The sequence below is a fragment of the Heptranchias perlo genome, unplaced genomic scaffold (genome assembly GCF_035084215.1).
Source record: "Heptranchias perlo isolate sHepPer1 unplaced genomic scaffold, sHepPer1.hap1 HAP1_SCAFFOLD_597, whole genome shotgun sequence".
Classification (NCBI taxonomy): Eukaryota; Metazoa; Chordata; class Chondrichthyes; order Hexanchiformes; family Hexanchidae; genus Heptranchias; species Heptranchias perlo.
In genome coordinates this window covers 95,557-120,777 of record NW_027139620.1, presented here as the reverse complement: position 1 = coordinate 120,777, position 25,221 = coordinate 95,557, and the positions used below count along the sequence as shown (strand labels likewise).

The window sequence follows — 25,221 nt, the reverse complement described above, 5'->3', positions numbered from 1 at the left end:
AGGTGGAGCTGGGGGCCGTCAGCGACACGTGGAACCTGACATTGTGTTTTCGGATGATGTTGCCGAGGGGCAGTGTGTCGATGAGGAAGAGGAGGGGGCCAAGGACAGATCCTGGGGGGACTCCAGAGGTCACGGTGAGGGAGTGGGAAGAGAAGCCACTGCAGGAGATTCTCTGGCTACGACGGGAGAGATAAGAATGGAACCAGGTGAACGCAGTCCCACCCAGCTGGACGATGGAGGAGAGGTGTTGGAGGAGTTCGGTGTCCAAGGCTGCAGACAGGTGGGGAAGGATGAGGAGGGATCGTTTACCACGGTCACAGTCACACAGGATGTCATCAGTGACTTTGATAAGGGCCGTTTCAGTACTGTGGCAGGGGCGGAAACCTGATTGGAGGGATTCAAAGATGGAGTTGTGGGAAAGATGGGCACGGATTAGGGAGGAGACAAAGACCTTCAAGGACTTTGGAGAGGAAAGGGAGGTTGGTGATGGGGGCGGGAGTTTGCAAGGACAGAGGGGTCATGGGTGGCTTTTTGAGGGGGGAGGTGCGATGACGGCAGATTTGAAGGGAAGGGGGACAGGACCTGAGGAGAAGGAACCGTTTACAATGTCATCTATCATGGGGGTCAGGAAGGGAAGTTGGGTGGTCAGCAGTTTGGTGGGAATAGGGTCAAGATGAGCTCAGAGAGGGCATGAGGGGAGATAGGAGAGAAACTGTGGGGGATGTTTGGCTCGGTGGGCTAGGGGAAGGGAAGGAAAGGAAACGGCAGAGGCAGCTGAACGGATGGTCTCAATCTTAGCGACAAAGAATCCATGAGCTCCTGGCACTTGTTGTTGGAGATGAGGGTGGAGGGGGCAGGGGAGAGGGGTTTAAGGAGATGGTTTGTAGTAGAGAGAAGCCGGGAGATGATCCTGGAATAGTGAGCAGTTTAGGCAGGGGAGAGCAGGACCCGATAGTGCTTTGTGGGGTCCAGCTAGGTCTGGGGATGAATGGCTAAACCAGTTGTCCACCATAAGCGTTCAAGGCTGCATCCCTTGGACTTAAGGGAGCAGAGATGAGGGCCGTACCAAGGGGAATGACCAGGGTGAGAGAGAGTAATGGTTTAATGGGGACAAGGGAATGTGTGTGTGAAGGAGCAGTCTGCCACATCCAGGTGCTTGACTGCCCTACCTCAGGGGGTTTGGAAACGTCAGTGCCAACATGAAACAAGCTATTTACCTGAAGTTGCATCACCACGTAGTTAAACTTCTCGTTCCTCCCGCAGCCAATGAACCTGCACACATGGTCTTTCCCTGCAGAGACAGAAAGATAGCAGCATTCATTGCAACACACAGTCACGAGGGCAGGGGTGGGGGGGGGCGGGAGGGGGGGAGGGAGGCGAAAGGGGAAAGGCGGGGGGAGGGGGAGCGGAGGAAGAGGGAGGAGGGGGTGGGGGAAGGGCGGAGGAGGAGGCACATAGTGTTGTTCCTGAATACATAGACCACACCCACTGCACTCTCTCACCTTGCAGCTTCTTCAGGACAGCCACCTCCATTTTCAGGACCTGCTTGGGCTGTTGGGCAGACTCCACCTTCAGTGCCACATTCTCCCGGATCAGCAAGTCCGTTGCCTCGTAAATCTCACCAAATCCTCCCCCACCAATCTTCTTCAGCTGAACAAGAGTCAACGGAGAGCACAGTGTAAGTACAGTTCAGGCATTGCACCACAGAGTCCATGATCGGGGAGAGTGTCCATGGGCTGTGGGGGGGGGAGATTAAATGGGTGGGGAGAGTGCATGATCGGGGAGAGTGTACATGGGCTGTGGGGGGAGATTAAATGGGTGGGGAGAGTCCATGATCGGGGAGAGTGTCCATGGGCTGTGGGGGGGGAGATTAAATGGGTGGGGAGAGTCCATGATAGGGGAGAGTGTACATGGGCTGTGGGAGGAGATTAAATGGGTGGGTAGAGTCCATGATAGGGGAGAGTGTACATGGGCTGTGGGAGGAGATTAAATGGGTGGGGAGAGTCCATGATAGGGGAGAGTGTACATGGGCTGTGGGAGGAGATTAAATGGGTGGGGAGAGTCCATGATAGGGGAGAGTGTACATGGGCTGTGGGGGGAGATTAAATGGGTGGGGAGAGTCCATGATAGGGGAGAGTGTACATGGGCTGTGGGGGGAGATTAAATGGGTGGGGAGAGTCCATGATAGGGGAGAGTGTACATGGGCTGTGGGAGGAGATTAAATGGGTGGGGAGAGTCCATGATCGGGGAGAGTGTACATGGGCTGTGGGGGGAGATTAAATGGGTGGGGAGAGTCCATGATAGGGGAGAGTGTACATGGGCTGTGGGGGGAGATTAAATGGGTGGGGAGAGTCCATGATAGGGGAGAGTGTACATGGGCTGTGGGGGGAGATTAAATGGGTGGGGAGAGTCCATGATAGGGGAGAGTGTACATGGGCTGTGGGAGGAGATTAAATGGGTGGGGAGAGTCCATGATCGGGGAGAGTGTACATGGGCTGTGGGGGGAGATTAAATGGGTGGGGAGAGTCCATGATCGGGGAGAGTGTACATGGGCTGTGGGAGGAGATTAAATGGGTGGGGAGAGTCCATGATAGGGGAGAGTGTACATGGGCTGTGGGGGGAGATTAAATGGGTGGGGAGAGTCCATGATAGGGGAGAGTGTACATGGGCTGTGGGGGGAGATTAAATGGGTGGGGAGAGTCCATGATAGGGGAGAGTGTACATGGGCTGTGGGAGGAGATTAAATGGGTGGGGAGAGTCCATGATCGGGGAGAGTGTACATGGGCTGTGGGGGGAGATTAAATGGGTGGGGAGAGTCCATGATAGGGGAGAGTGTACATGGGCTGTGGGGGGAGATTAAATGGGTGGGGAGAGTCCATGATAGGGGAGAGTGTACATGGGCTGTGGGGGGAGATTAAATGGGTGGGGAGAGTCCATGATAGGGGAGAGTGTACATGGGCTGTGGGAGGAGATTAAATGGGTGGGGAGAGTCCATGATCGGGGAGAGTGTACATGGGCTGTGGGGGGAGATTAAATGGGTGGGGAGAGTCCATGATAGGGGAGAGTGTACATGGGCTGTGGGAGGAGATTAAATGGGTGGGGAGAGTCTATGATAGGGGAGAGTGTACATGGGCTGTGGGAGGAGATTAAATGGGTGGGGAGAGTCCATGATAGGGGAGAGTGTACATGGGCTGTGGGAGGAGATTAAATGGGTGGGGAGAGTCTATGATAGGGGAGAGTGTACATGGGCTGTGGGAGGAGATTAAATGGGTGGGGAGAGTCCATGATAGGGGAGAGTGTACATGGGCTGTGGGAGGAGATTAAATGGGTGGGGAGAGTCCATGATAGGGGAGACTGTACATGGGCTGTGGGAGGAGATTAAATGGGTGGGGAGAGTCCATGATCGGGGAGAGTGTACATGGGCTGTGGGGGGAGATTAAATGGGTGGGGAGAGTCCATGATAGGGGAGAGTGTACATGGGCTGTGGGAGGGAGATTAAATGGGTGGGTAGAGTCCATGATAGGGGAGAGTGTAGATGGGCTGTGGGGGGGGATTAAATGGGTGGGGAGAGTCCATGATAGGGGAGAGTGTACACGGGCTATGGGGGGAGATTAAATGGGTGGGGAGAGTCCATGATAGGGGAGAGTGCACATGGGCTATGGGGGGAGATTAAATGGGTGGGGAGAGTCCATGATAGGGGAGAGAACATAAGAAATTGGAGCAGGAATAGGCCATTCGGCCCCTCGAGCCTGCTCCGCCATTCAATCAGATCATGGCTGATCTTCAACCTCAACTCCACTTTCCCCGCCCGATCCCTTGATTCCCCTCGAGTACAAAAATCTATCGATCTCAGCCTTGAATATACTCAATGACTCAGCCTCTGGGGTGCAGAATCACAAAGATTCACAACCCTCTGAGTGAAGAAATTTTTCCTCATCTTGGTCCTAAATGGCCGACCCGTTATCTCGGGACTAAACCCTCCAGTTCTGGACTCTCCAGCCAGGGGAAACAATCTCTCAGCATCTACCCTGTCAGCCCTCTAAGAATCTTACATGTTTCAATGAGATCACCTCTCATTCTTCTAAACTCCAGAGAGTATCGGCCCATTCTACTCAATCTCTCCTCATAGGACAACCCTCTCATCCCAGGAATCAATCCAGTGAACCTTCGCTGCACTCCCTCGAAGGCAAGTATATCCTTCCTGAGATAAGGAGACTAAAACTGTACACAGTACTCCAGGTGAGGTCTCACCCAGGCCCTGTACAATTGTAGTAAGACTTCCTTACTCTTGTACTCCAACCCCCTGCAATAAAGGACAACATTCCATTTGCTTTCCTAATTACTTGCTGTACCTGCATGTTAACTTTTTGTGTTTCTTGTACGAGGACACCCAAATCTCTCTGAACACCAACATTTAATAGTTTCTCACCATTTAAAAAATATTCTGTTTCTCTATTCTTCCTGACAAAGTGAATAACCTCACATTTCCCCACATTTTACTCCATCTGCCACCTTCTTGCCCACTCACTTAACCTGTCTATATCCCTTTGCAGACTCTTTGTGTCCTCCTCACAGCTTACTTTCCCACCTAGCTTTGTATCGTCAGCAAACTTGGATACATTACACTCGGTCCCTTCATCTAAGTCATTAATATATAGATTGTAAGTAGCTGAGGCCCAAGCACTGATCCTTGTGGTACCCCACTAGTTACAGCCTGACAACCTGACAATGACCCGTTTATCTCTACTCTCTGTTTTCTGTCCGTTAACCAATCCTCTATCCATGCTAATATATTACCCCCAACCACATGAACCCTTATCTTGTGTAACAACCTTTTATGTTGTGGAGATGCCGGTGATGGACTGGGGTTGACAATTGTAAACAATTTTACACCAAGTTATAGCCCAACAATTTTATTTGAAATTCACAAGCTTTCGGAGGCTTCCTCCTTCCTCAGGTGAATGTTGTGGAAAATTTGTATGAGAGTAAAGTTGCAAGAAATATAAAAACAGTAAGAGTTTCTACAAGTATGTAAAAAGGAAGAGAGGAGCAAAAGTAAACATTGGTCCAGTCGATGCTGAGACAGGAGAAATTATAATGGGGAATCAGGAAATGGCAGGGACGTTCAACTAATATTTTGAATCTGTCTTCACAGTAGAAGACACAAAAAACAGACCAGAAATGGAGGGGAACCAAGGAGCTAATGAGAGTGAGGAACTTAAAACAATTAATATCAGTAGAGAAAATTTTCCACAACATTCACCTGAGGAAGGAGGAAGCCTCCGAAAGCTTGTGAATTTCAAATAAAATTGTTGGACTATAACTTGGTGTTGTAAGATTGTTTACAATTGTCAACCTTTTATGTGGCACCTTATCGAATGCCTTTTGAAAATCCAAATATACATCCACTGGTTCCCCTTTATCTACCCTGCCAGTTACACCCTCAAAAAACTCTAATAAATTTGTCAAACAAGATTTCTTTTTCATAAAACCATGTTGACTCTGCCTAATCATATTATGATTTACTCAGTGTCCTGTTACCACTTCCTTAATAATGGATTCCAGCATTTTCCCGACGACTGATGTCAGGCGAACTGGCCTGCAAGTTCCCTGTTTTCAGGCTAACTGGGCTGCAGTTCCCTGTTTTCTCTCTTGAATAGCGGGATTAATTTGCTACTTTCCAATCCACGGGGACCGTTCCAGTATCTAGGGAATTCCCGAGCATCTCTGCAGTCACCTCTATTAAAACCCTAGGATGTAGGCCATCAGGTCCAGGGGATTTATCGGCTTTTAGTCCCATTAATTTCTCAAGTACTTTTTCTCTACTGATATTAATTGTTTTAAGTTCCTCACTCTCATTGTCCCTTGGTTCCCCTCTATTTCTGGTATGCTTTTTGTGACTTCTACTGTGAAGACAGATTCAAAATATTAGTTGAACGTCTCTGCCATTTCCTGATTCCCCATTATAATTTCTCCTGTCTCAGCATCGACTGGACCAATGTTTACTTTTGCTCCTCTCTTCCTTTTGACACACTTGTAGAAACTCTTCCTGTTTTTATATTTCTTGCGACTTTACTCTCATATTCTATTTTCTCCCTCTGGGTACATGGGAGGAGATTAAATGGGTGGGCAGAGTCCATGATAGGGGAGAGTGTACATGGGCTGTGGGAGGAGATTAAATGGGTGGGGAGAGTCCATGATAGGGGAGAGTGTACATGGGCTGTGGGAGGAGATTAAATGGGTGGGTAGTGTCCATGATAGGGGAGAGTGTACATGGGCTGTGGGAGGAGATTAAATGGGAAGGGGAGTCCAAGATAGGGGAGAGTGTACATGGAAATTAAATGGGTGGGTAGAGTCCATGATAGAGTAAGGTGCACATGGGCTGCGGAAGGGAATTCAATGGGTGTTTTGAGTCCATGATAATGTCGAGTGCACATATGTCATGGGAGGAGATTAAATGAGTGGGTAGAGTCCATGATAGGGGAGAGAGTACGAGGAGATTCAATGAGCGGATAGTGTCCATGGTAGGAACATAGGAACAGGAGTAGGCCATTCAGCCCCTCGTGCCTGCTCCGCCATTTGATAAGATCATGGCTGATCTGTGATCTAACTCCATATACCTGCCTTTGGCCCATATCCCTTAACACCTTTGGTTGCCAAAAGATTATCTATCTCAGATTTAAATTTAGCAATTGAGCTAGTATCAATTGCCGTTTGTGGAAGAGAATTCCAAACTTCTACCACCCTTTGTGTGTAGAAATGTTTTCTAATCTCACTCCTGAAAGGTCTGGCTCTAATTTTTAGACTGTGCCCCCTACTCCTAGAATCCCCAACCAGCGGAAATAATTTCTCTCTATCCACCCTATCCGTTCCCCTTAATATCTTATAAACTTCGATCAGATCACCCCTTAACCTTCGAAACTCCAGAGAATACAACCCCAATTTGTGTAATCTCTCCTCGTAACTTAACCCTTGAAGTCCGGGTATCATTCTAGTAAACCTACGCTGCACTCCCTCCAAGGCCAATATGTCCTTCCGAAGGTGCGGTGCCCAGAACTGCTCTCAGTACTCCAGGTGCGGTCTAACCAGGGTTTTGTATAGCTGCAGCATAACTTCTGCCCCCTTGTACTCCAGTCCTCTAGATATAAAGGCCAGCATTCCATTAGCCTTCTTGATTATTTTCTGCACCTGTTCATGACACTTCAATGATCTATGTACCTGAACCCCTAAGCCCCTTTGGACATCCACTGGTTTTAACTTTTTACCATTTAGAAAGTACCCTGTTCTATCCTTTTTTGATCCAAAGTGGATGACCTCACATTTGTCCACATTGAATTCCATTTGCCACAGTTTTGCCCATTCACCTAATCTATCAATATCCCTTTGTAATTTTATGTTTTCATCTACACTGCTTACAATGCCACCAATCTTTGTGTCATCGGTAAACTTAGATATGAGACTTTCTATGCCTTCATCGAAGTCGTTAATAAATATTGTGAATAATTGAGGCCCCAAGACAGATCCCTGCGGGACTCCACCAGTCACATCCTGCCAATGTGAGTAGCTACCCATTATCCCTACTCTCTGTCGCCTTTCGCTCAGCCAACTTCCTAACCAAGTCCGTACTTTTCCCTCGATTCCATGGACTTCTATCTTAGCCAACAGTCTCTTATGTGGGACCATGTCAAATGCCTTCTGGAAGTCCATATAAATAACATCCATTGACATTCCCCTCTCCACTACTTTAGTCACCTCTTCAAAAAATTCAATCAGGTTTGTCAGGCATGACCTACCTTTCACAAATCCATGCTGGCTCTCTGATTAACTGAAAATTCTCGAGGTGTTCAGTCACCCTATCCTTAATTATAGACTCCAGCATTTTCCCCACAACAGATGTTAGGCTAACTGGTCTATAATTCCCTGGTTTCCCTCTCTCTCCTTTCTTAAAAAGCGGAGTGACATGTGCAATGTTCCAATCCAGAAGAACAGTTCCTGAATCCAGAGAACTTTGAAAGATTATAGTTAGGGCATCTGCTATCTGCTCACCTACTTCCTTTAAAACCCTGAGATGGAAACCATCTGGTCCTGGGGATTTGTCACTCTTTAGTGCTATTATTTTCTTCATTGCTGTTGCTTTACTTATGTTAATTTTATCGAGTCCCTGTCCCCGATTCAATATTAGTTTTCTTGGGATTTCCGGCATGCTATCCTCTTTTTCTACTGTAAATACTGACACAAAGTAATTGTTCAACATGTCCACCATTTCCCCATTATCAATGACAATATCCCCACTTTCAGTTTTTAAGGGGCCAACACTGCTCCTGACCACCCTCTTTTTCCTAATATAACTATAAAAGTTCTTCGTATTGGTTTTGATATCCCTTGCAAGTTACTTTTCATACTCTCTTTTTGTAGCTCTTACTATCTGTTTTGTGACCCTTTGTTGATCTTTGTATCTTTCCCATTCACCAGGATCTGTGCCATTTTTTGCCTTTTTGTATGCCCTTTCCTTATGTCTTATACTGTCCCTCACCTCTTTAGTTGTCCATGGCTGTTTTTTTTGGCAAGTAGAGTTCTTGCCCCTCAGGGGTATAAACCGATTCTGTATCACGTTAAATGTTTCTTTAAACATTTCCCACTGATAAACGGTCGTTTTACCCATTAACAGATTTGCCCAGTTTACTGTGGACAGTCTCTGTCTCATCCCATTGAAGTCGGCCTTACCCAAGTCTAGAATCTTAGCAGCTGATTCACTTTTTTCCCTTTCAAACACTACCTTGAACTCGATCATGTTATGGTCATTATTGGATAGATGTTCACGCACAGTTAAGCTGTTAACTAAATCTGGTTCATTACTCATTACTAAATCTAGTATGACTTGCCCCCTTGTTGCCTCTAGGACATACTGCTGTAGAAAACTATCCCGGACACACTCAAGAAATTCACTACCTTTCTGACAGTTGCTAGTCTGCTTTTCCCCAATCTATGTGAAGGTTAAAGTCCCCCATTAAGACCACTATGCCTTTCTTACACGCTTGTCTAATCTCTGCATTTATACAATCTAGCACTTCAGAGCTGCTGCCAGGGCTCCGATACACAACTCCCACTATAGTCTTAGATCCTTTCCTATTTCTCAATCCAACCCATAAGGTCTCTGTTGGCTGCTTACCTCTCATTATATCCTCCTTTATCACTGAATTGATTTCATCTTTAATCACTAAGGCTACTCCTCCCCCTCTTCCATTTTCCCTGTCTCTCCTGTAGACCTTATAACCTGGTATATTTCGTTCCCAATCCTGAACATCCTGCAGCCATGTCTCAGAAATAGCTATCATGTCATACCCTCCAATTTGAATTTGAACCTGTAGTTCATTTAATTTATTCCTTATACTCCGGTAGGGTAGGGTGTACGAGGAGATTAAACAGGTGTGTACAGACCATGGTAGGGCAGGGTGTACGAGGAGATTCAATGGGTGGATAGTGTCCATGGGGGGGGTCGGGTGTACGAGGAGATTCAATGGGTGGATAGTGTCCATGGTGGGGTCGGGTGTACGAGGAGATTCAATGGGTGGATAGTGTCCATGGTGGGGTCGGGTGTACGAGGAGATTCAATGGGTGGATAGTGTCCATGGTGGGGTCGGGTGTACGAGGAGATTCAATGGGTGGAGAGTGTCCATGGTGGGGTCGGGTGTACGAGGGGATTCAATGGGTGGATAGTGTCCATGGTGGGGTCGGGTGTACGAGGAGATTCAATGGGTGGATAGTGTCCATGGTGGGGTCGGGTGTACGAGGAGATTCAATGGGTGGATAGTGTCCATGGTGGGGTCGGGTGTACGAGGAGATTCAATGGGTTGATAGTGTCCATGGTGGGGTCGGGTGTACGAGGAGATTCAATGGGTGGATAGTGTCCATGGTGGGGTCGGGTGTACGAGGAGATTAAATGGGTGGATAGTGTCCATGGTGGGGTCGGGTGTACGAGGAGATTCAATGGGTGGATAGTGTCCATGGTGGGGTCGGGTGTACGAGGAGATTCAATGGGTTGATAGTGTCCATGGTGGGGTCGGGTGTACGAGGAGATTCAATGGGTGGATAGTGTCCATGGTGGGGTCGGGTGTACGAGGAGATTCAATGGGTGGATAGTGTCCATGGTGGGGTCGGGTGTACGAGGGGATTCAATGGGTGGATAGTGTCCATGGTGGGGTCGGGTGTACGAGGGGATTCAATGGGTGGATAGTGTCCATGGTGGGGTCGGGTGTACGAGGAGATTCAATGGGTGGATAGTGTCCATGGTGGGGTCGGGTGTACGAGGAGATTCAATGGGTGGATAGTGTCCATGGTGGGGTCGGGTGTACGAGGGGATTCAATGGGTTGATAGTGTCCATGGTGGGGTCGGGTGTACGAGGAGATTCAATGGGTGGATAGTGTCCATGGTGGGGTCGGGTGTACGAGGAGATTCAATGGGTGGATAGTGTCCATGGTGGGGTCGGGTGTACGAGGAGATTCAATGGGTGGATAGTGTCCATGGTGGGGTCGGGTGTACGAGGAGATTCAATGGGTGGATAGTGTCCATGGTGGGGTCGGGTGTACGAGGGGATTCAATGGGTGGATAGTGTCCATGGTGGGGTCGGGTGTACGAGGGGATTCAATGGGTGGATAGTGTCCATGGTGGGGTCGGGTGTACGAGGGGATTCAATGGGTGGATAGTGTCCATGGTGGGGTCGGGTGTACGAGGAGATTCAATGGGTGGATAGTGTCCATGGTGGGGTCGGGTGTACGAGGAGATTCAATGGGTGGATCGTGTCCATGGTGGGGTCGGGTGTACGAGGGGATTCAATGGGTGGAGAGTGTCCATGGTGGGGTCGGGTGTACGAGGAGATTCAATGGGTGGAGAGTGTCCATGGTGGGGTCGGGTGTACGAGGGGATTCAATGGGTGCATAGTGTCCATGGTGGGGTCGGGTGTACGAGGAGATTCAATGGGTGGATAGTGTCCATGGTGGGGTCGGGTGTACGAGGGGATTCAATGGGTGGATAGTGTCCATGGGGGGGTCAGGTGTACGAGGAGATTCAATGGGTGGATAGTGTCCATGGTGGGGTCGGGTGTACGAGGAGATTCAATGGGTGGATAGTGTCCATGGTGGGGTCGGGTGTACGAGGAGATTGAATGGGTGGATAGTGTCCATGGGGGGGTCGGGTGTACGAGGGGATTCAATGGGTGGATAGTGTTCATGGTGGGGTCGGGTGTACGAGGAGATTCAATGGGTGGATAGTGTCCATGGTGGGGTCGGGTGTACGAGGGGATTCAATGGGTGGATAGTGTCCATGGTGGGGTCGGGTGTACGAGGAGATTCAATGGGTGGATAGTGTCCATGGGGGGGTCGGGTGTACGAGGAGATTCAATGGATGGATAGTGTCCATGGTGGGGTCGGGTGTACGAGGAGATTCAATGGGTGGATAGTGTCCATGGTGGGGTCGGGTGTACGAGGAGATTCAATGGGTGGATAGTGTCCATGGGGGGGTCGGGTGTACGAGGAGATTCAATGGGTGGATAGTGTCCATGGTGGGGTCGGGTGTACGAGGAGATTCAATGGGTTGATAGTGTCCATGGTGGGGTCGGGTGTACGAGGAGATTAAATGGGTGGATAGTGTCCATGGTGGGGTCGGGTGTACGAGGAGATTAAATGGGTGGATAGTGTCCATGGTGGGGTCGGGTGTACGAGGAGATTCAATGGGTGGATAGTGTCCATGGTGGGGTCGGGTGTACGAGGGGATTCAATGGGTGGATAGTGTCCATGGTGGGGTCGGGTGTACGAGGAGATTCAATGGGTGGATAGTGTCCATGGTGGGGTCGGGTGTACGAGGGGATTCAATGGGTGGATAGTGTCCATGGTGGGGTCGGGTGTACGAGGGGATTCAATGGGTGGATAGTGTCCATGGTGGGGTCGGGTGTACGAGGGGATTCAATGGGTGGATAGTGTCCATGGTGGGGTCGGGTGTACGAGGAGATTCAATGGGTGGATAGTGTCCATGGTGGGGTCGGGTGTACGAGGGGATTCAATGGGTGGATAGTGTCCATGGTGGGGTCGGGTGTACGAGCAGATTCAATGGGTGGATAGTGTCCATGGTGGGGTCGGGTGTACGAGGAGATCCAATGGGTGGATAGTGTCCATGGTGGGGTCGGGTGTACGAGGGGATTCAATGGGTTGATAGTGTCCATGGTGGGGTCGGGTGTACGAGGAGATTCAATGGGTGGATAGTGTCCATGGTGGGGTCGGGTGTACGAGGGGATTCAATGGGTTGATAGTGTCCATGGGGGGGTCGGGTGTACGAGGAGATTCAATGGGTTGATAGTGTCCATGGTGGGGTCGGGTGTACGAGGAGATTCAATGGGTGGATAGTGTCCATGGTGGGGTCGGGTGTACGAGGAGATCCAATGGGTGGATAGTGTCCATGGTGGGGTCGGGTGTACGAGGAGATTCAATGGGTGGATAGTGTCCATGGTGGGGTCGGGTGTACGAGGAGATTCAATGGGTGGATAGTGTCCATGGTGGGGTCGGGTGTACGAGGAGATTCAATGGGTGGATAGTGTCCATGGTGGGGTCGGGTGTACGAGGAGATTCAATGGGTGGATAGTGTCCATGGTGGGGCAGGGTGTACGAGGAGATTCAATGGGTGTATAGTGTCCATGGTGGGGTCGGGTGTACGAGGAGATTCAATGGGTGGATAGTGTCCATGGTGGGGTCGGGTGTACGAGGAGATTCAATGGGTTGATAGTGTCCATGGTGGGGTCGGGTGTACGAGGGGATTCAATGGGTGGATAGTGTCCATGGTGGGGTCGGGTGTACGAGGAGATTCAATGGGTGGATAGTGTCCATGGTGGGGTCGGGTGTACGAGGAGATTCAATGGGTGGATAGTGTCCATGGTGGGGTCGGGTGTACGAGGGGATTCAATGGGTGGAGAGTGTCCATGGTGGGGTCGGGTGTACGAGGAGATTCAATGGGTGGATAGTGTCCATGGTGGGGTCGGGTGTACGAGGGGATTCAATGGGTGCATAGTGTCCATGGTGGGGTCGGGTGTACGAGGAGATTCAATGGGTGGATAGTGTCCATGGTGGGGTCGGGTGTACGAGGGGATTCAATGGGTGGATAGTGTCCATGGGGGGGTCCGGTGTACGAGGAGATTCAATGGGTGGATAGTGTCCATGGTGGGGTCGGGTGTACGAGGAGATTCAATGGGTGGATAGTGTCCATGGTGGGGTCGGGTGTACGAGGAGATTGAATGGGTGGATAGTGTCCATGGGGGGGTCGGGTGTACGAGGGGATTCAATGGGTGGATAGTGTTCATGGTGGGGTCGGGTGTACGAGGAGATTCAATGGGTGGATAGTGTCCATGGTGGGGTCGGGTGTACGAGGGGATTCAATGGGTGGATAGTGTCCATGGTGGGGTCGGGTGTACGAGGAGATTCAATGGGTGGATAGTGTCCATGGGGGGGTCGGGTGTACGAGGAGATTCAATGGATGGATAGTGTCCATGGTGGGGTCGGGTGTACGAGGAGATTCAATGGGTGGATAGTGTCCATGGTGGGGTCGGGTGTACGAGGAGATTCAATGGGTGGATAGTGTCCATGGGGGGGTCGGGTGTCCGAGGAGATTCAATGGGTGGATAGTGTCCATGGTGGGGTCGGGTGTACGAGGAGATTCAATGGGTTGATAGTGTCCATGGTGGGGTCGGGTGTACGAGGAGATTCAATGGGTGGATAGTGTCCATGGTGGGGTCGGGTGTACGAGGGGATTCAATGGGTGGATAGTGTCCATGGTGGGGTCGGGTGTACGAGGAGATTCAATGGGTGGATAGTGTCCATGGTGGGGTCGGGTGTACGAGGGGATTCAATGGGTTGATAGTGTCCATGGGGGGGTCGGGTGTACGAGGAGATTCAATGGGTGGATAGTGTCCATGGTGGGGTCGGGTGTACGAGGGGATTCAATGGGTGGATAGTGTCCATGGTGGGGTCGGGTGTACGAGGAGATTCAATGGGTTGATAGTGTCCATGGTGGGGTCGGGTGTACGAGGGGATTCAATGGGTGGATAGTGTCCATGGTGGGGTCGGGTGTACGAGGGGATTCAATGGGTGGATAGTGTCCATGGTGGGGTCGGGTGTACGAAGAGATTCAATGGGTGGATAGTGTCCATGGTGGGGTCGGGTGTACGAGGAGATTAAATGGGTGGATAGTGTCCATGGTGGGGTCGGGTGTACGAGGAGATTCAATGGGTGGATAGTGTCCATGGTGGGGTCGGGTGTACGAGGGGATTCAATGGGTGGATAGTGTCCATGGTGGGGTCGGGTGTACGAGGAGATTCAATGGGTGGATAGTGTCCATGGTGGGGTCGGGTGTACGAGGGGATTCAATGGGTGGATAGTGTCCATGGTGGGGTCGGGTGTACGAGGGGATTCAATGGGTGGATAGTGTCCATGGTGGGGTCGGGTGTACGAGGGGATTCAATGGGTGGATAGTGTCCATGGTGGGGTCGGGTGTACGAGGAGATTCAATGGGTGGATAGTGTCCATGGTGGGGTCGGGTGTACGAGGGGATTCAATGGGTGGATAGTGTCCATGGTGGGGTCGGGTGTACGAGGAGATTCAATGGGTGGATAGTGTCCATGGTGGGGTCGGGTGTACGAGGGGATTCAATGGGTTGATTGTGTCCATGGTGGGGTCGGGTGTACGAGGAGATTCAATGGGTGGATAGTGTCCATGGTGGGGTCGGGTGTACGAGGGGATTCAATGGGTTGATAGTGTCCATGGGGGGGTCGGGTGTACGAGGAGATTCAATGGGTTGATAGTGTCCATGGTGGGGTCGGGTGTACGAGGAGATTCAATGGGTGGATAGTGTCCATGGTGGGGTCGGGTGTACGAGGAGATCCAATGGGTGGATAGTGTCCATGGTGGGGTCGGGTGTACGAGGAGATTCAATGGGTGGATAGTGTCCATGGTGGGGTCGGGTGTACGAGGAGATTCAATGGGTGGATAGTGTCCATGGTGGGGTCGGGTGTACGAGGAGATTCAATGGGTGGATAGTGTCCATGGTGGGGTCGGGTGTACGAGGAGATTCAATGGGTGGATAGTGTCCATGGTGGGGCAGGGTGTACGAGGAGATTCAATGGGTGTATAGTGTCCATGGTGGGGTCGGGTGTACGAGGAGATTCAATGGGTGGATAGTGTCCATGGTGGGGTCGGGTGTACGAGGAGATTCAATGGGTTGATAGTGTCCATGGTGGGGTCGGGTGTACGAGGGGATTCAATGGGTGGATAGTGTCCATGGTGGGGTCGGGTGTACGAGGAGATTCAATGGGTGGATAGTGTCCATGGTGGGGTCGGGTGTACGAGGAGATTCAATGGGTGGATAGTGTCCATGGTGGGGTCGGGTGTACGAGGAGATTCAATGGGTGGATAGTGTCCATGGTGGGGTCGGGTGTACGAGGGGATTCAATGGGTGGATAGTGTCCATGGTGGGGTCGGGTGTACGAGGGGATTAAACGGGTGGATAGTGTCCATGGTGGGGTCGGGTGTACGAGGAGATTCAATGGGTGGATAGTGTCCATGGTGGGGTCGGGTGTACGAGGAGATTCAATGGGTGGATAGTGTCCATGGTGGGGTCGGGTGTACGAGGAGATTAAATGGGTTGATAGTGTCCATGGTGGGGTCGGGTGTACGAGGAGATTCAATGGGTGGATAGTGTCCATGGTGGGGTCGGGTGTACGAGGAGATTCAATGGGTGGATAGTGTCCATGGTGGGGTCGGGTGTACGAGGAGATTAAATGGGTGGATAGTGTCCATGGGGGGGTCGGGTGTACGAGGAGATTCAATGGGTGGATAGTGTCCATGGTGGGGTCGGGTGTACGAGGAGATTCAATGGGTTGATAGTGTCCATGGTGGGGTCGGGTGTACGAGGAGATTCAATGGGTGGATAGTGTCCATGGTGGGGTCGGGTGTACGAGGAGATTCAATGGGTGGATAGTGTCCATGGTGGGGTCGGGTGTGCGAGGGGATTCAATGGGTGGATAGTGTCCATGGTGGGGTCGGGTGTACGAGGAGATTCAATGGGTGGATAGTGTCCATGGTGGGGTCGGGTGTACGAGGGGATTCAATGGGTTGATAGTGTCCATGGTGGGGTCGGGTGTACGAGGAGATTCAATGGGTGGATAGTGTCCATGGTGGGGTCGGGTGTACGAGGGGATTCAGTGGGTGGATAGTGTCCATGGTGGGGTCGGGTGTACGAGGAGATTCAATGGGTTGATAGTGTCCATGGGGGGGTCGGGTGTACGAGGAGATTCAATGGGTGGATAGTGTCCATGGTGGGGTCGGGTGTACGAGGCGATTCAATGGGTGGATAGTGTCCATGGTGGGGTCGGGTGTACGAGGGGATTCAATGGGTGGATAGTGTCCATGGTGGGGTCGGGTGTACGAGGAGATTCAATGGGTGGATAGTGTCCATGGTGGGGTCGGGTGTACGAGGAGATTCAATGGGTGGATAGTGTCCATGGTGGGGTCGGGTGCACGAGGAGATTCAATGGGTGGAGAGTGTCCATGGTGGGGTCGGGTGTACGAAGAGATTCAATGGGTGGATAGTGTCCATGGGGGGGTCGGGTGTACGAGGGGATTCAATGGGTGGATAGTGTCCATGGTGGGGTCGGGTGTACGAGGAGATTCAATGGGTGGATAGTGTCCATGGTGGGGTCGGGTGTACGAGGAGATTCAATGGGTGGATAGTGTCCATGGGGGGGTCGGGTGTACGAGGAGATTCAATGGGTGGATAGTGTCCATGGTGGGGTCGGGTGTACGAGGGGATTCAATGGGTGGATAGTGTCCATGGTGGGGTCGGGTGTACGAGGAGATTCAATGGGTTGATAGTGTCCATGGTGGGGTCGGGTGTACGAGGGGATTCAATGGGTGGATAGTGTCCATGGTGGGGTCGGGTGTACGAGGGGATTCAATGGGTGGATAGTGTCCATGGTGGGGTCGGGTGTACGAGGAGATTCAATGGGTTGATAGTGTCCATGGTGGGGTCGGGTGTACGAGGGGATTCAATGGGTGGATAGTGTCCATGGTGGGGTCGGGTGTACGAGGGGATTCAATGGGTGGATAGTGTCCATGGTGGGGTCGGGTGTACGAGGAGATTCAATGGGTGGATCGTGTCCATGGTGGGGTCGGGTGTACGAGGGGATTCAATGGGTGGATAGTGTCCATGGTGGGGTCGGGTGTACGAGGAGATTCAATGGGTGGATAGTGTCCATGGTGGGGTCGGGTGTACGAGGGGATTCAATGGGTTGATAGTGTCCATGGGGGGTCGGGTGTACGAGGAGATTCAATGGGTGGATAGTGTCCATGGTGGGGTCGGGTGTACGAGGAGATCCAATGGGTCGATAGTGTCCATGGTGGGGTCGGGTGTACGAGGGGATTCAATGGGTTGATAGTGTCCATGGTGGGGTCGGGTGTACGAGGAGATTCAATGGGTGGATAGTGTCCATGGTGGGGTCGGGTGTACGAGGAGATTCAATGGGTGGATAGTGTCCATGGTGGGGTCGGGTGTACGAGGAGATTCAATGGGTGGATAGTGTCCATGGTGGGGTCGGGTGTACGAGGAGATTCAATGGGTGGATAGTGTCCATGGTGGGGTCGGGTGTACGAGGAGATTCAATGGGTGGATAGTGTCCATGGTGGGGTCGGGTGTACGAGGGGATTCAATGGGTGGATAGTGTCCATGGTGGGGTCGGGTGTACGAGGAGATTCAATGGGTGGAGAGTGTCCATGGTGGGGTCGGGTGTACGAGGGGATTCAATGGGTGGATAGTGTCCATGGTGGGGTCGGGTGTACGAGGGGATTCAATGGGTGGATAGTGTCCATGGTGGGGTCGGGTGTACGAGGGGATTCAATGGGTGGATAGTGTCCATGGTGGGGTCGGGTGTACGAGGAGATTCAATGGGTGGATAGTGTCCATGGTGGGGTCGGGTGTACGAGGGGATTCAATGGGTGGATAGTGTCCATGGTGGGGTCGGGTGTACGAGGGGATTCAATGGGTGGATAGTGTCCATGGTGGGGTCGGGTGTACGAGGAGATTCAATGGGTGGATAGTGTCCATGGTGGGGTTGGGTGTACGAGGAGATTCAATGGGTGGATAGTGTCCATGGTGGGGTCGGGTGTACGAGGAGATTCAATGGGTGGATAGTGTCCATGGTGGGGTCGGGTGTACGAGGAGATTCAATGGGTGGATAGTGTCCATGGTGGGGTCGGGTGTACGAGGAGATTCAATGGGTGGATAGTGTCCATGGTGGGGTCGGGTGCACGAGGAGATTCAATGGGTGGAGAGTGTCCATGGTGGGGTCGGGTGTACGAGGAGATTCAATGGGTGGATAGTGTCCATGGGGGGGTCGGGTGTACGAGGGATTCAATGGGTGGATAGTGTCCATGGTGGGGTCGGGTGTACGAGGAGATTCAATGGGTGGATAGTGTCCATGGTGGGGTCGGGTGTACGAGGAGATTCAATGGGTGGATAGTGTCCATGGGGGGGTCGGGTGTACGAGGAGATTCAATGGGTGGATAGTGTCCATGGTGGGGTCGGGTGTACGAGGGATTCAATGGGTGGATAGTGTCCATGGTGGGGTCGGGTGTACGAGGAGATTCAATGGGTTGATAGTGTCCATGGTGGGGTCGGGTGTACGAGGGGATTCAATGGGTGGATAGTGTCCATGGTGGGGTCGGGTGTACGAGGGGATTCAATGGGTGGATAGTGTCCATGGTGGGGTCGGGTGTACGAGGAGATTCAATGGGTGATAGTGTCCATGGTGGGTCGGGTGTACGAGGGGATTCAATGGGTGGATAGTGTCCATGGTGGGGTCGGGTGTACGAGGGGATTCAATGGGTGGATAGTGTCCATGGTGGGGTCGGGTGTACGAGGAGATTCAATGGGTGGATAGTGTCCATGGTGGGGTCGGTGTACGAGGGGATGTCAATGGGTGGATAGTGTCCATGGTGGGGTCGGGTGTACGAGGAGATTCAATGGGTGGATAGTGTCCATGGTGGGGTCGGGTGTACGAGGGGATTCAATGGTTGATAGTGTCCATGGGGGGTCGGGTGTACGAGGAGATTCAATGGGTGGATAGTGTCCATGGTGGGGTCGGGTGTACGAGGAGATCCAATGGGTGGATAGTGTCCATGGTGGGGTCGGGTGTACGAGGGGATTCAATGGGTTGATAGTGTCCATGGTGGGGTCGGGTGTACGAGGAGATTCAATGGGTGGATAGTGTCCATGTGGGGTCGGGTGTACGAGGGGATTCAATGGGTGGATAGTGTCCATGGGGGGGTCGGGTGTACGAGGGGATTAATGGGTGGATAGCGTCCATGGGGGGGTCAGGTGTACGAGGAGATTCAATGGATGGATAGTGTCCATGGTGGGGTCGGGTGTACGAGGAGATTCAATGGGTGGATAGTGTCCATGGTGGGGTCGGGTGTACGAGGAGATTCAATGGGTGGATAGTGTCCATGGTGGGGTCGGGTGTACGAGGGATCAATGGGTTGATAGTGTCCATGGTGGGGTCGGGTGTACGAGGAGATTCAATGGGTGGATAGTGTCCATGGTGGGGTCGGGTGTACGAGGAGATTCAATGGTGGATAGTGTCCATGGTGGGGTCGGGTGTACGAGGAGATTCAATGGGTGGATAGTGTCCATGGTGGGGTCGGGTGTACGAGGAGAATCAATGGGTGGATAGTGTCCATGGTGGGGTCGGGTGTACGAGGAGATTCAATGGGTGGATAGTGTCCATGGTGGGGCAGGGTGTACGAGGAGATTCAATGGGTGGATAGTGTCCATGGTGGGGTCGGGTGTACGAGGGGATTCAATGGGTGGATAGTGTCCATGGTGGGGTCGGGTGTACGAGGAGATTCAATGGGTGGATAGTGTCCATGGTGGGGTCGGGTGTACGAGGGGATTCAATGGGTTGATAGTGTCCATGGGGGGGTCGGGTGTACGAGGAGATTCAATGGGTGGATAGTGTCCATGGTGGGGTCGGGTGTACGAGGAGATTCAATGGGTGGATAGTGTCCATGGTGGGGTCGGGTGTACGAGGAGATTCAATGGGTGGATAGTGTCCATGGTGGGGTCGGGTGTACGAGGGGATTCAATGGGTTGATAGTGTCCATGGTGGGGTCGGGTGTACGAGGAGATTCAATGGGTGGATAGTGTCCATGGTGGGGTCGGGTGTACGAGGAGATTCAATGGGTGGATCGTGTCCATGGTGGGGTCGGGTGTACGAGGAGATTCAATGGGTGTATAGTGTCCATGGTGGGGTCGGGTGTACGAGGAGATTCAATGGGTGGATAGTGTCCATGGTGGGGTCGGGTGTACGAGGGGATTCAATGGGTGGATAGTGTCCATGGTGGGGTCGGGTGTACGAGGGGATTCAATGGGTGGATAGTGTCCATGGTGGGGTCGGGTGTACGAGGAGATTCAATGGGTGGATAGTGTCCATGGTGGGGTCGGGTGTACGAGGGGATTCAATGGGTGGATAGTGTCCATGGTGGGGTCGGGTGTACGAGGAGATTCAATGGGTTGATAGTGTCCATGGTGGGGTCGGGTGTACGAGGAGATTCAATGGGTGGAGAGTGTCCATGGTGGGGTCGGGTGTACGAGGAGATTCAATGGGTGGATAGTGTCCATGGTGGGGTCGGGTGTACGAGGAGATTCAATGGGTGGAGAGTGTCCATGGTGGGGTCGGGTGTACGAGGAGATTCAATGGGTGGATAGTGTCCATGGTGGGGTCGGGTGTCCGAGGGGATTCAATGGGTGGATAGTGTCCATGGTGGGGTCGGGTGTACGAGGAGATTCAATGGGTGGATAGTGTCCATGGTGGGTCGGGTGTACGAGGAGATTCAATGGGTGGATAGTGTCCATGGGGGGGTCGGGTGTACGAGGAGATTCAATGGGTGGATAGTGTCCATGGTGGGGTCGGGTGTACGAGGGGATTCAATGGGTGGATAGTGTCCATGGTGGGGTCGGGTGTACGAGGAGATTCAATGGGTTGATAGTGTCCATGGTGGGGTCGGGTGTACGAGGGGATTCAATGGGTGGATAGTGTCCATGGTGGGGTCGGGTGTACGAGGGGATTCAATGGGTGGATAGTGTCCATGGTGGGGTCGGGTGTACGAGGAGATTCAATGGGTTGATAGTGTCCATGGTGGGGTCGGGTGTACGAGGGGATTCAATGGGTGGATAGTGTCCATGGTGGGGTCGGGTGTACGAGGGGATTCAATGGGTGGATAGTGTCCATGGTGGGGTCGGGTGTACGAGGAGATTCAATGGGTGGATAGTGTCCATGGTGGGGTCGGGTGTACGAGGGGATTCAATGGGTGGATAGTGTCCATGGTGGGGTCGGGTGTACGAGGAGATTCAATGGGTGGATAGTGTCCATGGTGGGGTCGGGTGTACGAGGGGATTCAATGGGTTGATAGTGTCCATGGGGGGGTCGGGTGTACGAGGAGATTCAATGGGTGGATAGTGTCCATGGTGGGGTCGGGTGTACGAGGAGATCCAATGGGTGGATAGTGTCCATGGTGGGGTCGGGTGTACGAGGGGATTCAATGGGTTGATAGTGTCCATGGTGGGGTCGGGTGTACGAGGAGATTCAATGGGTGGATAGTGTCCATGGTGGGGTCGGGTGTACGAGGGGATTCAATGGGTGGATAGTGTCCATGGGGGGGTCGGGTGTACGAGGGGATTAATGGGTGGATAGTGTCCATGGGGGGGTCAGGTGTACGAGGAGATTCAATGGATGGATAGTGTCCATGGTGGGGTCGGGTGTACGAGGAGATTCAATGGGTGGATAGTGTCCATGGTGGGGTCGGGTGTACGAGGAGATTCAATGGGTGGATAGTGTCCATGGTGGGGTCGGGTGTCCGAGGGGATTCAATGGGTTGATAGTGTCCATGGTGGGGTCGGGTGTACGAGGAGATTCAATGGGTGGATAGTGTCCATGGTGGGGTCGGGTGTACGAGGAGATTCAATGGGTGGATAGTGTCCATGGTGGGGTCGGGTGTACGAGGAGATTCAATGGGTGGATAGTGTCCATGGTGGGGTCGGGTGTACGAGGAGATTCAATGGGTGGATAGTGTCCATGGTGGGGTCGGGTGTACGAGGAGATTCAATGGGTGGATAGTGTCCATGGTGGGGCAGGGTGTACGAGGAGATTCAATGGGTGGATAGTGTCCATGGTGGGGTCGGGTGTACGAGGGGATTCAATGGGTGGATAGTGTCCATGGTGGGGTCGGGTGTACGAGGAGATTCAATGGGTGGATAGTGTCCATGGTGGGGTCGGGTGTACGAGGGGATTCAATGGGTTGATAGTGTCCATGGGGGGGTCGGGTGTACGAGGAGATTCAATGGGTGGATAGTGTCCATGGTGGGGTCGGGTGTACGAGGAGATTCAATGGGTGGATAGTGTCCATGGTGGGGTCGGGTGTACGAGGAGATTCAATGGGTGGATAGTGTCCATGGTGGGGTCGGGTGTACGAGGGGATTCAATGGGTTGATAGTGTCCATGGTGGGGTCGGGTGTACGAGGAGATTCAATGGGTGGATAGTGTCCATGGTGGGGTCGGGTGTACGAGGAGATTCAATGGGTGGATAGTGTCCATGGTGGGGTCGGGTGTACGAGGAGATTCAATGGGTGGATAGTGTCCATGGTGGGGTCGGGTGTACGAGGAGATTCAATGGGTGGATAGTGTCCATGGTGGGGTCGGGTGTACGAGGAGATTCAATGGGTGTATAGTGTCCATGGTGGGGTCGGGTGTACGAGGAGATTCAATGGGTGGATAGTGTCCATGGTGGGGTCGGGTGTACGAGGGGATTCAATGGGTGGATAGTGTCCATGGTGGGGTCGGGTGTACGAGGGGATTCAATGGGTGGATAGTGTCCATGGTGGGGTCGGGTGTACGAGGAGATTCAATGGGTGGATAGTGTCCATGGTGGGGTCGGGTGTACGAGGGGATTCAATGGGTGGATAGTGTCCATGGTGGGGTCGGGTGTACGAGGAGATTCAATGGGTTGATAGTGTCCATGGTGGGGTCGGGTGTACGAGGAGATTCAATGGGTGGAGAGTGTCCATGGTGGGGTCGGGTGTACGAGGAGATTCAATGGGTGGATAGTGTCCATGGTGGGGTCGGGTGTACGAGGAGATTCAATGGGTGGAGAGTGTCCATGGTGGGGTCGGGTGTACGAGGAGATTCAATGGGTGGATAGTGTCCATGGTGGGGTCGGGTGTACGAGGGGATTCAATGGGTGGATAGTGTCCATGGTGGGGTCGGGTGTACGAGGAGATTCAATGGGTGGATAGTGTCCATGGTGGGGTCGGGTGTACGAGGGGATTCAATGGGTGGATAGTGTCCATGGTGGGGTCGGGTGTACGAGGAGATTCAATGGGTTGATAGTGTCCATGGTGGGGTCGGGTGTACGAGGGGATTCAATGGGTGGATAGTGTCCATGGTGGGGTCGGGTGTACGAGGAGATTCAATGGGTGGATAGTGTCCATGGTGGGGTCGGGTGTACGAGGGGATTCAATGGGTGGATAGTGTCCATGGTGGGGTCGGGTGTACGAGGAGATTCAATGGGTGGATAGTGTCCATGGTGGGGTCGGGTGTACGAGGGGATTCAATGGGTGGATAGTGTCCATGGTGGGGTCGGGTGTACGAGGAGATTCAATGGGTGGATAGTGTCCATGGTGGGGTCGGGTGTACGAGGGGATTCAATGGGTGGATAGTGTCCATGGTGGGGTCGGGTGTACGAGGAGATTCAATGGGTGGATAGTGTCCATGGTGGGGTCGGGTGTACGAGGGGATTCAATGGGTGGATAGTGTCCATGGTGGGGTCGGGTGTACGAGGGGATTCAATGGGTGGATAGTGTCCATGGTGGGGTCGGGTGTACGAGGAGATTCAATGGGTGGATAGTGTCCATGGTGGGGTCGGGTGTACGAGGGGATTCAATGGGTGGATAGTGTCCATGGTGGGGTCGGCTGTACGAGGGGATTCAATGGGTGGATAGTGTCCATGGTGGGGTCGGGTGTACGAGGAGATTCAATGGGTGGATAGTGTCCATGGTGGTGTCGGGTGTACGAGGAGATTCAATGGGTGGATAGTGTCCATGGTGGGGTCGGGTGTACGAGGGGATTCAATGGGTGGATAGTGTCCATGGTGGGGTCGGGTGTACGAGGGGATTCAATGGGTGGATAGTGTCCATGGTGGGGTCGGGTGTACGAGGAGATTCAATGGGTGGATAGTGTCCATGGTGGGGTCGGGTGTACGAGGAGATTCAATGGGTGGATAGTGTCCATGGTGGGGTCGGGTGTACGAGGAGATTCAATGGGTGGATAGTGTCCATGGTGGTGTCGGGTGTACGAGGAGATTCAATGGGTGGATAGTGTCCATGGTGGGGTCGGGTGTACGAGGGGATTCAATGGGTGGATAGTGTCCATGGTGGGGTCGGGTGTACGAGGAGATTCAATGGGTGGATAGTGTCCATGGTGGTGTCGGGTGTACGAGGAGATTCAATGGGTGGATAGTGTCCATGGTGGGGTCGGGTGTACGAGGGGATTCAATGGGTGGATAGTGTCCATGGTGGGGTCGGGTGTACGAGGATACAGGTGATGAAACCAGATGCTGCTCACCACTTTCCAGCGATCTTTGACAAGAAAGGCGACAGGCAAAATGTCGACCTGTTCCCCTCCCCCACTCATGTTTGCCTCGTCCCGGGTAGCAGCTGCTAGGCACTGCATTGGGCAGTCAGGGAGAACTCACGCAGCTTCCATCCAAACAGGTCCATTTACCTGCAAAACAAGGAAAGGTCCCTGATTGCTTGTATTATTGGGATTTAAACCCTCCCCACCTTCAAGCCCGATGCTGTGGTCCCATCGTCACCCCCGAGTCAGAAGCTCATGGATTCAGGCCCCACTCCTGGCTTCGAGCAAATAATCTCGGCCAACTTTCCTGAGGGAGTGCTGCACTGAGAGGCCGTCTTTCGGACGAGGCACCAAACTGAGACCAGCGATGCACAGCTGGTGTGGACGATCCCATGGCACCATTGCAGGAAGGGCAGGGAGTTGCCCCCGGCGTCCTGGGCAATATCTGTCCCTCAACCATCATCTCCAATAACAGATTACCTCACTGCTGTTTGATCCCACA

General features: G+C 52.7%; 1 protein-coding gene across 1 annotated transcript in view; it reads right to left on the bottom strand.

Annotated features, from left to right (window-relative positions):
* The window catches only part of LOC137316641 (tau-tubulin kinase 1-like), a gene marked incomplete at its 3' end in the record, with an annotated part of 88,719 nt that overhangs the window by 12,687 nt on the left and 50,811 nt on the right, over positions 1-25,221 (bottom strand). Inside the window, exons 2-4 of the mRNA XM_067980491.1 lie at positions 24,708-24,866; positions 1,503-1,650; positions 1,218-1,291 (exon numbers count right to left, since the gene is read on the bottom strand). Coding sequence (XP_067836592.1) covers positions 1,218-1,291; positions 1,503-1,650; positions 24,708-24,815 — 330 coding nt within the window. The remainder of the gene's footprint in view (positions 1-1,217; positions 1,292-1,502; positions 1,651-24,707; positions 24,867-25,221) is intronic.